The sequence below is a fragment of the Galeopterus variegatus genome, unplaced genomic scaffold (genome assembly GCF_000696425.1).
Source record: "Galeopterus variegatus unplaced genomic scaffold, G_variegatus-3.0.2 Scaffold1299, whole genome shotgun sequence".
Lineage (NCBI taxonomy): Eukaryota > Metazoa > Chordata > Mammalia > Dermoptera > Cynocephalidae > Galeopterus > Galeopterus variegatus.
In genome coordinates this window covers 253,411-270,243 of record NW_007727410.1, presented here as the reverse complement: position 1 = coordinate 270,243, position 16,833 = coordinate 253,411, and the positions used below count along the sequence as shown (strand labels likewise).

Genomic DNA, 16,833 nt, shown 5'->3' with positions numbered 1-16,833 from the left:
TTTTTAAACTGTTGAAGCACATTGAAAAGCTAATGACATAATGTACAATAAGACAAATTATCTTACCTCCTTTTCTTCACCTACTTGGTCCAAACTCTCATGACTTGAAGGATTATATGGAATTACTAAAAACCAATCCCAAACATTAATATAAAAAAGGGAGAAAAACATAGCATCCATTAATGAGTTTGACATAAAAATTTTCTCCTGATTTTTTAGTTTTTACTTCTAAAGAAGTTTTCAATATTTAAAACTGAATATCTGTCCTATTAATAAAAAATTGTGTATAAATATACAAGTACAGAGTTATATCTTTAATGAGGATAAAGGGAGCAAGACCCAATCTGGTAGCAAAATAATACTCTTAACACATATTTTTGGTATTTTTTAAGCATTTCTCTTCTTTACAAATTAATCAAATAATTCCTTCTATAAGGGTGACTCTATAAACCCTATTTAAATCTTTCAGTATGACTGAGACATAGAAATAGAGGGCCTACGGTGTTCACTTCTCACTCCCTTGATACTCAAAATGTTCCTGACTACCACATAGGTCTAGTAAAGAACTGACAAGGGGACTGGCATATTAGTTCAGCTGGTTAGAGTGCGGTACTGATAACACTAAGGTCCAGGATTAGATCCCTGTACCCACCAGGTGCAAAAAAAAAAAACCAAACCAAACAATGAACTGGCAATGACGGGACTTCTATTCCTTAAAGCTACTCAGAGCAAAAAAAGCCTCCATTTCATATAGCCAGCTTCTTCCATGACCAAGAGACTGTATTCTGTCCTTCCAGAAAAACTCCCTTGTCTTCCCTTTCCTTATTCAGCCCAGATCAGATTAGGCTGCTGTACCCCCTTTCACTGTTCTCCAGATTTCCCAGATACGTGTTTAAGGTTTTGTGCCTGTACACCATTTTAATTCACATCATCTTTCTGGAATTTCGTAAACTGCATCTCTATATCTTTTATATAATTTCTACTTCTGATAATAAAGCTTTTAATAAAAGCAGGTCACCTGAACACAGTCAACATGGCCCACAAAATCAGCTTTATATTTTTTTATTACAGAAAATATTGGGTTTGCTAAATTTAAAGGAGTCTCAAAAGAAATTTATCTGAACTAGAAAAAAAATAGTCATTTGTTGTAGTTTACATAGTTGTCATTTTTATTTTTATTTTTTTTTCCTTTTTGTCTTTCTTTACTGACCGGTAACGGGATCGCAACCCTCGGTGTCGCGCCCGTACCGGGGACCGGCAACGGGCTCGCAACCCTCGGTGTTGCGCCCGCACTGCGCTCAGCCAGTGAGCAGGAACCGGTCTCCACATGGGATCCGAACCCTTGGTGGGAGCGCCGCCGCGCTCCCAAGCGGCGCACTCTCCAGTGCGCCACCGGGCCGGCCCCATAGTTGTCTTTTTTAAAATGCCAAACATGTATGTTAAATGTTGTGACTGATCTTACCACCACAAAATATGCTTACCTACTTTTATTTGTGAAGAACATAAATGTTTTAAACGTGGGTAAAACAGTCATCTGAAGAAGTCTTGAGATGCTACTCTGTTAATGAACAATGGTTCACGCCAGCATCATTCTTACCTGTCTGTGCATGGTCTGAATGCATGGAAGACTGATCCAGGGACATCATTGGTTCCTACAGGTCAAACATATATACAGCAGGTCAAACAAAAAAGTTAACTATATCCTACAAATAAATATTAACATAGTAATTTCAAAAGTTACAAAGTTCACAATATGTTAACTGGAATGTAAAGTATTCCTACCCACACTCTGTAACAACTTTTGTGAGCTGTAATTCCTTAACACTTCTCTATTTCAACCCTCTGTTCTAGTAGTGTTATCAAACATGCTCTATTAAAAAAAAAATTGACAACCGTGTCTTACCGGTGGCAAAGAATGCCGCCCACATTCAACTGTCACAAGTTTGTGACACTTCTTGTGAACCAGGAGTTTGCAGTTGATGCACTTATATCCCTGGCGTCCAAGTCCCCATATTCGGTCTGTGCAGATGGCACAGTGAGCACGCTGGATAGAATAATTCAACAATATTTTATTGATCAAAAAAAAAAGGTCATAACCATTTTTCAACAGTTTGCTCATAAAATAGTGAAAATAAGTGGCTTTCTTCTCCAACTCAATTCCCCTTATCATGATGTCAACTGCCAGCCCATGGCAAACAAAACAAAACAAAACTTTTTCAAAAGCTATGAAGGTCACTGAAAAATAAACAGAAAGGAGAGCTTAAAGAGAAAATGAAATTTCCAACCACACTGCTTTCTGTTATATAAGCCCAAGAATTTTCAGCCTTCATATTATTAAGTTCAGAAAAACAGAAAACAGAAAAAGTGAATTAAAATTGAAAAACATATGACAGAAAAAGCCAGGTAAGGACTCCTAAACAAGCATAAACTTTCCAGACTGTTCAGAGATCAGACCAAAGCCTGCTTTCTTAAAAAGCAACACCTAAAGTGACTTTGCTACTGGGAACAAGAATTTGGGGATCTCAGGTGGTGGTTTCTATTTACGTTAATGAATTTAGGACATGGCATTAGTTTTAGAATAGAAATGGAGTCCATAAGTTTGTAGTTATGAAATGTAGCTAAAAATGCGGACTTCTGGAGACACACTGCCTGTTTTCAAGCCTTGGCTCTGCCACTTACTGGCTGTGTCATCATGGGCAAGGTACTTAACTGCCCTGCATTTCAGTTTCCTCATCTGTAAAATGGAAATATATCGTATCTGTCTCATGGAGTTATTGTAAGGATTAAATAAGTCAATATAGGTAAAAGCATTTGGAAAAGAGCCTGGTACATAGTAAAAGCCAGGTTTGTGTTTGCTATTATTATTTTCTAAATAGTGAAAATTAAGTTACAATAGTAAACGAATTGCAAAATAAAACTGGCTTACTTTCTAGCTGCTTTCAATTATACTTAAAAACCCAATTTTATTATAGCTAGGATAACCATATAATTAATCATCCATTCTGGAGCATTTTTAAGAGTGAAAGGAGACGCTATTAAAAACTACAGGCATGGGCCGGCCCCGTGGCTCACTAGGGAGAGTGTGGTGCTGGTAGCACTGAGGCTGCGGGTTCGGATCCTATATAGGGATGGCCAGTGTGCTCACTGGCTGAGCGTGGTGTGAACCACACCATGCCAAGGGTTGCGATCCCCTTACTGGACAGAAAAAAAAAAAAATACAAAACTACAGGCATACAGTTTACATGTAAAGCCATGCTACTTAACTTCTTTAAAAAGGGATTAACAAGACGTAATAACAAAACTAACTTTCTTTCATGATAGAAAGGGGAAAAAAAATAGATGTCACAAATATTATCAGCATTCAACAAACTAAGTTTACCCTGTTGAAACGCTTGGCTTGAAAAGTGTGGCCATTTGCACAATAAAGTTTTCTCCAGCGGCGTGCACCTCGACGGTAGATGGATTCTGAAGAAAGGTTAAAAGTTAAAAAAAGAAAAAAAAAGAGCAGTGTGAGGAGAAGTCACTTTATAATTCTCTGTGATTATTTTCATGATGTTCACTGCGAGAAGAAAACATATACTGATTAAAACCCAAAAGTGAAAAAGTAAAATAGGCTCATCGAGGGACTAAATGAAAATAAACATCACGGACTACAAATGTTTGAATAACTATTATTGCTTTCCTTTTATTAAATTTTCCCCCAGCTTTTTATTTTAATTTTTAAGCCCACAAAAAAGCTAAAAGCATAAACACCTTCCTCCCTCACCTAGATTTACCAATTATTAGTATTTTGTCATATTTGCTTTTCTCTCTGCAAAAACAAACATTTTATATTTCTAAATCATTTGGAAGTAAGATGCAGGCACCCGGACACTTAAATACTCTTAAATACCTAAATATCCATTGTTTGAGATTAAGGACATTTCCCCTAATTTTACATAACCATAATAACATTACCGTATCTTAGAAAATTAATATTAATTCAATATCACTAATATACAGTTCATATGAAAATTTCCCAATTGTTCCAAAGTGTCTTTCAAAGCTTTCTTTTTCTATCCAGGATCCAATCAAGATTCAGGCATTGCATTTGGTTGTTATACCTTTTTTGTCTCTTTAACGTATTCTAAAACATTCAGTCTGCCTTATTTGTTGTTTGTTTTTTCGTGGTGTTGACTTTAAAAAAAAAAAAGAGTCTAGACCGGACACCCCAGCCCACAACCAGGCATACCACCAGCACCTTGGGGCCCCTCCCAGGGCACAGAGCCAAGGACTGGACCCCCTACCCAGGAGCATGCCAAAAACATCACCTCCATATGGGTGGCCCACCACAGCTACCACAGTAACCTTGGCTGCCATGAAAGTGGCTAGACGTCACAATCACCATGCAGATGGTCTGCCAGCCACTGGAGCGCACTGACACAGGAGAGTCACCAGCAGAGACCAAATAGAAGAGGATGTCTCTCTCCACAAAACCCATGACAGAGTGACAGAAGAAGCATCTGCTGTATGATAATATTGGGGGACCTGAACACACCTTTCAGCATTGGACAGGTCATCTAGGCAACAAATCAACAGAGTAAACATTACTCTTTCCGAGGGAGAGAAGAAATCTAGGGTTATCAATGGTGTGAGTGGGGAGGTAGGGAGGTTAGGGAGAGACTGGACAATGGGCATAAAGAATAAATACAATTTGTAACAATATGCAACTAGTAATATTGATTTGATCAACATATGTCAACATTGAATCCCAAAAATATGTATAATCAATTATGATTCAATTTTTTTAAAAAAAGAGTCTAGGCAATTGTTTTATATTGTGTCCCACACTCTGGATTTCTGTTTCTTCATGATTAGAGTCAATATTGAATACTTTTGGCAAAAATAATCATAGTGATGTGTATTTCTTATTCCATGACCTCATGAAGTATACAAATGTAAGAATGTTGGCTCCTACTGCTGATACTGAATCACTATTAAAGGTAGCGATGGATAGATCTCTTCATTGTAAAGGCCCATTTTACTTTTTGTAAGTAATCTGTAAGTGATATTTTATAACCACAAGAATACATTCTTCCCCAACAACCTTTTATCCAATGTTTTTATATTAATGCTTTTCTTAAACATACTTAGAGAAAGAGGTTCCAAAAGATCAAATCTAGTCCAACTCCGTAGGTTTGGTTAAGTCCATCACTATTATATATATTATCTACTAATCATTAATAGTAACATTCCACAGTAACAGTTAATACTATGAATGCATTAGGTTACTAAACTCATATTTTAAAGCAAATGTAGCACTGAATTTACTATTTAAAATTAAGATAGAAAAGACCAGTTGCAATGGTCTGAATTAGAAATCTTAAGATAACGTAATACAAAACCTTAAATATAGATGCTTTTACTTTTAATTATATATTGTTAGCAGTAACCAAAGCAGAAAGTTTCTGTTAATAGCATTTTAACCTAAAAGAACATTCTATTTCAGAAGCTTTCATGAACTACAACTTGACAAATCTTAAATTTAAACATTTTAATTTTGCCTAGGAATCAAGAGGGCTAAGATACCACATTAATGGTTATCAGTTTTTTTCCATGCTCTAGTTTAGTATTTATTTTCTGTGGGAGAAGTGGTGTCAAAATCTCCACCAATAAATTTTAAAGAGGGAAAGTAAGCATGAAGTATAATGAAAAGTTAGGAAATGATATTTTTTTCTGGGAAGCATGCTACAGACCTAAAATAGATTTGGAGATGGAACTCTGGAACCAAGAAGATCTGCTACAATGGCAAGTCTTTCAAAATTTTGGCTCTGAACAAAGAGAAGATGGCTGTTTCTCCAACAGCTCTGTCAAGGCAGCCTACATGGCCTTAATCCATCTGCCACTGGAACCCTAGTGAAATTTTCCTACCTGAATCTAGACTTGAATTTTTCAGTATTGCTTCTGGGTTCTACCTATTGCTTGTATTTCCCCATCTTCCTATGTAGTACATGGCCCCTGTTCAATCCTATGTACAAACGCCCATACTTTAATTTTCCCTTTTCCCCAGGGAGCATAAAGAGTCACAGAACTGAAAGTTTAGAACTATTTCACTTAATTCAAAGCAAAATATTTACCACTATTCCTTCTAAAGTCATGTACATATGAAGAAATCAGGTTTGAAAATTTCCAAAATTAAAAACTAGGAAGAACCGTAACTTAAAATTAACTTAATTTTCCTTTCATATGTGCAACAGACAATTATGTGAGTAAGTTTGTAACTAAGAACTATCTATATTGGATCTGGCAAAAGTAGACTTTAGGCAGATGCTAATGCATTCGAAATTAGACTGAAAAATGGAAAAGAAATCACATGAACTTTTAGTTCTATTTCTGATTTCTTTTCACTTGTGCTGTTGCATAATACAACTCTTTTCAAAGGTATAAAGTCCATAAACACTTACTATCTTCTCCTGGACAGGGCATTCCAGGACGTTCTGGAACACAAGGGAATACTGAAAGAAAATAAACTAAAATTAATTAAGTGCATGTTTAAAACATACAAATTATATAAAATTTAAAATTCAAATATAAAAGAAAAATGACTCAAATTTCAACCTGACCCTTTCTTCACTTGAGACAGGATACAATATTATCTGAAGGGATCCATTTTACCAAGGCTATCTAAAAGAAGTTTTTTCATGAAGACATGTCTATAAACAACGCATTAGAAGATCAAATTAGGGCTGGCCAGTTAGCTCAGTTGGTTGGCACGTGGTTTGATCTCTACACCAGTCAGCCGCCAAAAAAAAAAGATCAAATTACTAATTTCAGTTTCTGTCACATCACTAATTACTTTTTTGTCCTTAAAGAAATCATTAAGTATGATTTCCCTAAATCCTTGTAGTGACAAGTGTACTACAAAGAAGAATTAAAATTAATTTTAAAAAATGTATACAAATATAGAATATAAAACATTAAAGTTTTTAGGGCCGGCCTGGTGGTGCACTTGGTAGAGTGCGGTGCTTGGGAGCGTGGCAGCACTCCCGCCGAGGGTTCGGATCCCATATAGAGACCGGTCCGCTCACTGGTTGAGCGCGGTGTGGACGCGACACCGAGGGTTGCGATCCCGTTACCGGTCACGAAAAAAGACAAAAAGGAAAAAAAAAAAAAAAAAACATTAAAGTTTTTAAAAGATGTACACTAAATCTAGGAATTAACACCAGAAACAGTATCAAAATCCAAAAATAAGTATATATTAGAAACTATAAATTTATAAACATACTAATTCAAACCATTTTTATGACAAGGTAGAAAATAAAGCATAGTGAATTTATGAACATCTAGTTAACTATTTGTAGTCTGTGATGTACTAAAGGATACAGTTTAATAAAGAACACAAAGTATGAAAAGCACAATTCTTAATGTTATATTTTTAAAAACTGAAATATAAGCTAAATTGTGAAAACTAACTTCTGTAGTATAAAAAACAATAAAACTTAAAACTGTTTAATACCACTGATCAATCAGTTCTTTAAAAGTTCATTGTAATTTCACTCTAGAAAGAAATGACAGAAAAAAAAAGATGACTTCTAATGCTCCACTGGGATGTCAACAAACTAGGTTATGGATCCCTTGGGAGTCACCATGTCAAGTCAAATTAAACTACTGTTTTTTTAAAAACCACACTGTAAAAAAAAGAACAAGGTATTGACATGATTCCTTGTACTTGGGAGACTTATATTTGTTCTATGTTTTAAAGAGCTTCCTATCTGGTCTCTTGCAACTCCCAAAAAAGTTACATGAAATATTGCCAATGTACTGCAACTAAATGTAGCATATTAAGTGGGTTCTACATGACATAAAAAATTTGAGGGTAGCACAGTAGAACGAAAAGAACACAGATTTGTTATCAGAATTCACAGATTCCCAACCCAGGTCTATAATGTATCTGTTACATGATCAACAAATTTAGGTTTCTTCCATACTACCCACATCTCAGTGTTGCTGAAGTTTAAACACATTAATGTCTGTAAAATACTATGTAAATGGTTTCACTATTAACTCTTAAACAAAAGAAAATATTTAAGATGCCTTACTTTGGGAGATTATTATTTGCATACATTACAAAACTGCAAGAGATGACTTAGGTTCACTAGGCTCTGAATTCTCATCATTCTATCCTAAACTTGAAACGCTATGAGATCATATTTTAATATCTAAGAAAGCATACACAGATAACAAATTTCCCAGTACTATAAGAAGCAAATTAATTTCATCTTCCTTAGCATTTGAAAAACTAATAAATAAGGACAATTACATAGGGACAAGGCATAGAGATTAAGAAAATGACATCAAGATTATGTTTTAAAATGGTCAAGAATATAGGGTTATTTAAAAAAGAAAAATTATAGCTCTAGAAGAGTACGAAATGATTACTCCTTTACCATGAATTAAGAGTTCAGAATCCTTGTTTAGCTCATAAAGCCTAAAGGCTTCTTCTAACTCCAACTGAGATGATACTGTACACGGGTCTCCTAAAAAATACAAAAAGTAAAGTGAAGCTCACTTTTTTAAAACTTCCAAATGCAATGAGTAGTAAATAAATCCCATAATAAAATATCTTTAGGCAAAACAAATATATACACATAGAGAAATATTTGACAAGGATAATCTTCAGATATTTATTTAGAGAATTCTATTCTCTGAAGTAGGTGATATAACTTTCATTTCTATTTGTACAAAATATTACACAAGGTTCAAAGACACCAAATTTTATACAAATAAAACCATTTCATTCTTCATATTATATGTATTCAAAATAGAGCAGACAGAATCTATCCTGACCACATTTTAAATTGTCACTGTTACACGACTAATGAGTATGATCAAGCGCAAGCTTTCTGTTACCTGTTTCTTTAAAAGAGGAAGAGAAAGTAGTTCCCTATTGCCACAATATGGTTGGTTAGAGGTCTCCATGTAATTATTTTGTCAAATTTTTTCCTTTAAATAAGATCATGCTCAAAGGAATCCCAGAAAGGAAACACAACTACCAGCGTACTCTGAAGTGAAGAACAGCTCCACTTGAGCTGCTTTTAAATGTAAATGCAGAGTTTTAGTAAATATACACAGAGAGAAGAAGGAAGAAACACCACCACTAGCCAACCAGCCAAGAACTGAGTCATCTTTGGCAATCAATGAGGGAGCACATCTCCCTGGACAATGGCATTCCTCAATAAAAAAATCATTTAGAGCATAGTTGGGGCCTGAGCTGGATCCTCCACTCTGCCATTCTTTCCCTCATTCCTGTGGTTAGACCAACCACACATTAGATGCCACCAACCCTATCAAACCTCAGTCATCCTCAGCAAAAAACTCAGTCTACTACCTGAGAGAGAAAATGAAATCATCTTCTTTCCTGGTGTCTCAAAGAAAATAGTGCCTGTATTCTTTTCTCCAACTTGGCCACAGAATCCCTACTTCCTTTTATCTTCTCTGGGCATTATTCCATTAGTCCTCCTCAGTTCCATTTCCTTTTCTTCTTTCCTCCCACTAACTCTTCTCAGGCAAAGGCATGCTTGAGTCTCCCTCTCAAAAATCTCTCTCCTACTCAGGTTGCCACTCCATTTATTCAGTAGCCTCACTTCTCAAGAGCAAACTGTAGACAAACAAGAGGGGATGGGTAAGAAGGAGAAGGAAAAGGGCAGGGTCTTTGGTTTTTTTGTTTTATACTTTTCTTTAGTGCTTTTAAATCATAAGTTTCTAATCTTTTATAATGAAATAACTGTTCTTAATATTAAGAGTAATCACATCCTGCTTTCTCCATGTTCTTATCTTACATGCATTTCTCAAAATTCTGCTATCAGGCTGTAGCCCAAATGCTCCACTAAGACTGCTGTAGTAAAGGTCATGAAAATAGCTGCCAAAATCATGGCATCTTTTCAGTTTTTTTTCCTAGTTGACCTCTCTATAGCATCTGACAAAGTTGCCCACTGACTATAGAAACTCTGTATCTGGATTTCTAAAACATCATTCTCCTGGTTTACCAACTCTTCTTTTTAACTTTTTATTTTGGAAATTATCAAACATATTACAAAATCTTGTTTCCCCTGTCTACCCACCGGTTAGTTTCCCACCACTGTATCATTTTGAGCAAATCTCTATAACTCTAGATAAAAGCTTGTTAATATAATCATATACTATTATTAACCTATAAAAACTAACAGTAATTCTCTATAAAATATCCAGACATATCCATATGCAAAAGAATGAAGTTGGACATTTACCTTATACCATAAACAAAAATTAATTCAAAATGGATCAAAGCCCTTGATGTAAAAACTAAAACTACAAAACTCTTATAAGAAAACATAGAGGAAAACCTTTGTGATTGGATTTGGCAATGATTTCTTAGATATGACACCAAAAGTTTAGTCAAGTAAAAAATAGATAAGTTGGACTACTTCAAACAAAAATTTTTGTGCATCAAAGGACACTATCAACAGAGTGAAATGACAACCACAAAATGAAAGTATTTGCGAAAGATACATCTGATAAAGGATTAATATCCAGAATATGTAAAAAAATCTTCTACAACTCAACAACAATAAAACAAGCAAACTGATTTAAAAAAATAGGCAAAGGACATTTCTCCAAAGAAGATATACAAATGGCCAATAAGCATATGGCTCAATATCAATAATCATTAGGAAAATGCAAATCAAAACCATGAGATACCACTTCAAATCCATTTTAATGGTTATTACCAAAAAAACCAGAAAACAAGACCTATTGGCAAGGGACGTGGAGAAACAGGAACTCTTGTGCACTAGTGGTAGGAATGTAAAATGGTTCAGCCACTGTGGAAAATGGTATGGCAGCTCCTCAAAAAATTAAACATAGAATTACCATACAATCTAGTGATTCAATTTCTGGGTATATACCTAACGATCTGAAAACAGGAACTCAAACAGATAGTTTATACTATCATATCCATAGCAGCATTATTCATAGCAATCAAGAGATAGAAGCAACCCAAATATCCATTGATAGATTAATAAATAAACAAAATGTAGTATATACATACAAAGGAATATTAGTCTTAAAAAGAAAAGAAATTATGACACATGCTTCAACATGGATAAACCTTGAGGACATTATGCTAAAATAAGCCAGTCACACAGGACAATATTGTATAATTTCATTTATATGAGTTACCTAGAGCAGTCAAATTTGTAGAGACAAAAAAGTAGAATGGTGATTGCCAGGGTAGGGAAAATGGAGAGTTATTGTTTAGTGGGTACAGAGTTTCAGTTTGGGAGTATGAAAAGTTCTGAAGATGATTGGTGGTGATGGTTGTACAACAATGTGAATGCCAATGCCACTAAACTGTATGGTTAAAATGGTAAATTATATATTTTATATACATATAAACAACTTTAAAAAATTATAAAAATGCATTATCTTTTAAGCTAACAATTTTACTTGTAAGTATTTTCCCTCAGATATATCTGCATATGTGGAAAATGACACATATAAGAAAATTCATGAGGTTTGGGAAGAAAAAAAAAAAGAAAATTCATGATAGCATTATTTAAAGTTGTAAAAGGTTGGAGAAAAACTAAATGTCTATCAACAGTTTATGCAGACTTTAAAGAGAATGCAGCAGTTTTGTGTGTACTGATATGGATTACCTTCAAGCTACAATGCTCAGTGAAAAAAAATCAAAGTATACAACAGTGTTTACTGTCTATTGTCTGGAGGGAAATACTTGTAAACACATGTACAATGTGCTCATATATGCATAGAATATATCTGAATGTTACAAAGTAAATTGATAATAGTGACTAGGAAGAAAGGGAGAGAGGTTTAGACTTTCACTATCTACCCTTTTTTGTACTATCTGAATTTTATTTTACACATACATAATCTATTGAAAAATAAACAATTTTCTCTAAATGCCTTACTTTCCAGGCTCTTTTCCAGGTGTCCTCAAAACTTATTGTACACTTTGACCATACTGAACTACTCAGCCATTGCTTCTGTGCCTCCCTAACTTTGTTCATATCTTCCTAGAAAGCCTTTCTGTGGTGGATTAAAGATGGCCACAAATTCTTTATCATTCTCACAATGAGAAGTGGAGCTTATTTCCCCTCTCTTTGAGTGTGGGCTGGTCTCTGACTGCTTCACCCAAGAAAATGCTTTGAAAGTGGCACTATGGCAATTCTGGGCCCAGTCCTTAATAAAGCTTTGTGGCTTCCACTTACGTACTTTCGGAAGTCCTAAGCCATCATGAAAGAAGTCCAGCTACCTTGCTGGAGAGGACACATGTCCATCCACAATGTGCAAAATGAAGCAAGAACTATGGACCTCCAACTTTGCAGGAGACAGTCTGAAAAAGCTAGTTGAGCTGCAAACACATGCCATTACTTCCGAAAACTGAAGAATGACTCAAAAGGCAAAGTCAAGAATCATGTAAAATCACTCCCATAAAGCAGCACTGGGTTTTAATGAAGGAACTGGCAATGTGTGCCCAGCTGTATTTCAAAATTAGTATGGAATAGTGACTGTCATATACCTTAGACTTTGAGCCTGATGCCATAATGGATGAGACTTTGGGGGTTTGAAAGAGTATATTTTATACATGGAAGGAATGATCTGTTCCTAGAGAGCAAACTATATGCCACAAACTATCACTCTTCCAAAAAAGGGTGTTTTATTTCTCTACCTCCTGAACCTAGGCTGGCCACAGCACTACATTAACTAAGATAAAGCCACAGAAGTGGTACTATGCCAGTTATATGCTTCAGCCTTAACAAAATCTGGCATCTTTTCCTTTTGTGCTTTTAGAATCTCCGAGCCACCATGTGAGAAGTTCAGCTACCTCTGCTGAAGAGAAAATAAGGAGACAACATGGAGTAGAAGCCCTAAGACTGCACAGAGAGGAAGAGAACCCACCACCTCAGCATCCCAGGTGAGCCTCCTAACTGCAGACCCAGCTACCATCTGACTAAAATTGCACGAGAGATCTCAAGCAAGATCAGCAGAACCACTCAACCCACAGAAGTGCAATAGATAATAAAATAAAATGGTCTTTTTTTCAAAGCTACTAAGCTTTGAAGTGATTTGTTATATAACAATAAACAACCCAAACACCTTCCTAGCATCTTTCAAGTTGAATCTTGAAATTCTGTAAATCTTAAAAGACCCAGGACAAACATTACCTCTTCTGGCCTTTTCAGAATGTGGTATCTCACATTTTTTAAAAAAAATGCTAAGTATAATCTACCAATTTTTTATAACAATTTTATTGAGATATAATTCACATAGCACTCAATGCAGTGGTTTTTAGTATGTTCACAGTACTGTGCAATTATCACTATAATCAATTTTAGAACATTTTTATAAAAAAAAGTTTTTATCACCCCCCCCCCAAAAAAACTCTTGTCCATTAGCACGCTCCATTTTCCTCCAACCTCTCCTTCCTATATCAGACCTAGACAATCACTAATCTATTTTTAGCCTCCATAGATTTACCTATTCTGTATATTTCATATAAATGGAATCATATAATATGTGCTCTTTTGTGACTGGCTTCTTTCACTCAGCATGTTTTCAAGGTTTATCCTTGCAGAATGTATCAGTACTTCAGTCCTTCTTCTTGTGAATTATATAGTAAATATTCTTGAGCTGAAATATTTGTGAGCTTAAATAACCTCTGATGATAATTTCCTAGAAGTAGAATTGACTGATTAAAAAGTGTGACCATTTAAAATTTGGACAATATTCCCAATTGCCCTCCAAAAGGTTATTACATATATACTCAACCAACAGTGTACCTTTCCTAACTCCCTACAGATAAGTATTAAATTTTAAGTATTTTCTAATCTGACAGGTAAAAAGTGATGTCTTTTTTTATATTTTTAATATCTTTAATTATTAGTGATTTTTCAGCTTTTGTTATTTATGAATTGGCTATTTTCACTTCTTTAAAAGTAGATTTTTTTTTTTCCTTTTTGTCTTTTTTCGTGACCGGCAATGGATCGCAACCCTCAGTGTCGCGCCCGTACCAGACCGGGACCAGCAACGGGATCGCAACGCTCGGTGTTGCGCCCGCACCTCGCTCAGCCAGTGAGCGGCCGGTCTGTATGTGGGATCCGAACCCTCGGCGGGAGCGCCGCCGCACTCCCAAGCGGCGCACTGTAGCAGTGCGCCACCGGGCCGGCCCTAAAAGTAGATTTTTAATCATTTTTTGATTGACTTATTACACATTTGAAATAGTAATCTGTTGTAAATATTATATTTTTTCTGTTATTAATATTCTAGAATTTTTTGATACAGAATTAGGAAAAGTCTTTCCTCTTTACACTTCCTTTTTCAGAATTTTCCTGTTTATTTTTCAGCATTTATCTTTCAAGGTGGAAATTTTTGTCATATTTCTTCAGATCTTGTTGGAAACTTAAGGGGGACTCTGTTCCTTATATATTAATTTGTGGGACATTTACATGTTGCTTCTTCCTAACACCATTCATTCAAGTTTTGTTTTGACACTCAATTTGGTTTTTTTGGTTTTCTTTATATGGTTTCTTCACATTTCTCAAGTTATTACTAGATTTTAAAAAAACAATTTTTATGTTGTTACTATAGATAAAATATTATTTCCAATATATTTTCTGATACAGTATTGTCTATATGATGGAAAGGTATTGATTTTCATGTACAGTTGTCCCTCGGCACCCATGGAGGATTGGTTCCATAGTTGCTGCAGATATCAAAATCCACAGATGCTCAAGTCCCTTATGTAAAATGGTGCAGCATTTACATATAACCTACATACATTTTCCCGTAAACTTTAAGTCACCTCTAGATTACTTGTAATACCTAATACAATGTAAATGCTATGTAAATAGTTGTTACGCTATTTGATGATGGTAATGGATGCACAATTCTGTGAACATAATGAAAACCACTGAACTGTATACTTTAAATGGGTGAATTATATCTCAATAAAGTTGTTTTTTAAAAAAAGCATGTTTACTCCAGCATTTTTATAAAAGTAAGTTTCTCCACCATTAGGAATATTATGTCAGTTACTAAAGTAGATCTGCTCAGGGGTTCTTAGATTTTCTTTTGTTATTGCTGTTTATTTTCATTTTTTAATTTTCAGGTTTGGAGCCGTAATACTGCTATCTAAATAAGTGTAGTAGCACTGAATACACATTTTGTCAAAAAGTTTTCCCCCACTCTTTTTTTCTGATATGACTACCACTGTCAATATACAGTGTGGGAAGATAAAGAAAAAGTATGAGTGATCTGTTATTTTAGTTCTTAACACACCAGCTAAAATTACATAAGACCAAAGCCATTCGGAAAATACCACATAAGAGAAGCATGTTTGTTATTATCCTAAGAATTGTCTTGTTATATCTTAGAATCCAATTTTCCCCCTATGAACATGTCAGATTATATAATGCAAGTCAAGAACTTTAAGCTCCTGGAATTCAGAAATACTCCATACTCTTTATGTCACAGAATTCTTATACTCATTTAAAATTTCCATAAATCTCACTTTTGAAGCCATCAGGACATAAGTAAATAAATTACATCCAAATAATAATTTTAAAAAATAAAAAATAAAAATAAATTAAATATATATATATATACACACACACACTCTCCCACCCTCTACAAATCACCTATACTTTCAACTTCTTCCTTCACATTTTTTTCTACATGGTGTAAAAAAAAGAAACCACATATGCTATTGGTGAAAATGTAACAAAGGGTACAATACTTTTGGAGGTCAATTTGATACTACCTAGCATCAAAAACACATTTTATTTCAGAAAATTTACACTATACATAATATAGCACAGGTACCCCCAAAATATATGCACAGAGATATCCTCTGCACCAGTATCTGTAATAATTAAACTGCAAACAATCCAAAAATCCATCAAAAGGGGATTGGCTATGTAAGGTATTGTACAACTATGTAATATAAAACTACACAGTGTTTAAGAGGAATGAGGTAAACCTACATGCCCTGATACAGAAAGATATCCGTAAGACATTTAAAAAAAAAGACAGTTATAAAATAAGACAGTAAAAAAGCAAGTTAAGCAACAGTTTTGTGTGGTATTAGTCTATTTGTAAGAAAGAAAAAAGTTGTTACCCAGCCTTTCTAGTTGTATATTCACAGAAAAGGACTTATGTACAGTAACTATTTATTTACAGCTGCCATCTCTGGGGATCTGAGGATCCATCGTGTCCATCAATGAATGGATAAATGGATTTAAAAAACTGAGGTATAGATATACTATTCAGCCTTTAAAAAGCAGGAAATTCTGTCATTTGTGTCCATATGGATGAGCCTACAGGGCATTATGCTAAGTGAAATAAGCCAGGCACAGAAAGACAAATATCACATGATCTCACTTATATGTGGAATCTAAAAAAGTCAAACTCATGTAAGTAGAGAGCAGAATAGTGGTTACCAGAGGCTGAGAAGGGGGAGGGGACATGAATAGGGAAAGGGGAGACACTAATCAAAGGGTACAAAGCTGCAGTTAGACTAGAGGAATAAGTTCTGGTGATCTATTGCACAGCATGGTAATTATAGTTAATAATATTGAATTGTATATTTCAAAATAGATAGAAGAGTGAATTTTAAATATTCTCACTACAAAGAAATGATAAGTATTTAAGGTGATGGATATGTTAATTAGCCTGATGCATTCCACAAGGTATGCATATATTGAAACATCACAATGTACCCCATAAACATATCAATTATTATTTATCAATTAAGAAGAAAATAAAACATTAACAAAATATGGTGAACTAAAAAGTCAC

General features: G+C 34.7%; 1 protein-coding gene across 1 annotated transcript in view; it reads right to left on the bottom strand.

Moving 5' to 3' along the window:
• Nucleotides 1–16,833, bottom strand: part of PRKCI (protein kinase C, iota) — a 63,858-nt gene that overhangs the window by 27,514 nt on the left and 19,511 nt on the right. Inside the window, exons 3-8 of the mRNA XM_008576150.1 lie at nucleotides 8,427–8,516; nucleotides 6,444–6,494; nucleotides 3,380–3,465; nucleotides 1,904–2,044; nucleotides 1,598–1,652; nucleotides 67–125 (exon numbers count right to left, since the gene is read on the bottom strand). Of these exons, the coding sequence (XP_008574372.1) occupies nucleotides 67–125; nucleotides 1,598–1,652; nucleotides 1,904–2,044; nucleotides 3,380–3,465; nucleotides 6,444–6,494; nucleotides 8,427–8,516 (482 nt within the window). The remainder of the gene's footprint in view (nucleotides 1–66; nucleotides 126–1,597; nucleotides 1,653–1,903; nucleotides 2,045–3,379; nucleotides 3,466–6,443; nucleotides 6,495–8,426; nucleotides 8,517–16,833) is intronic.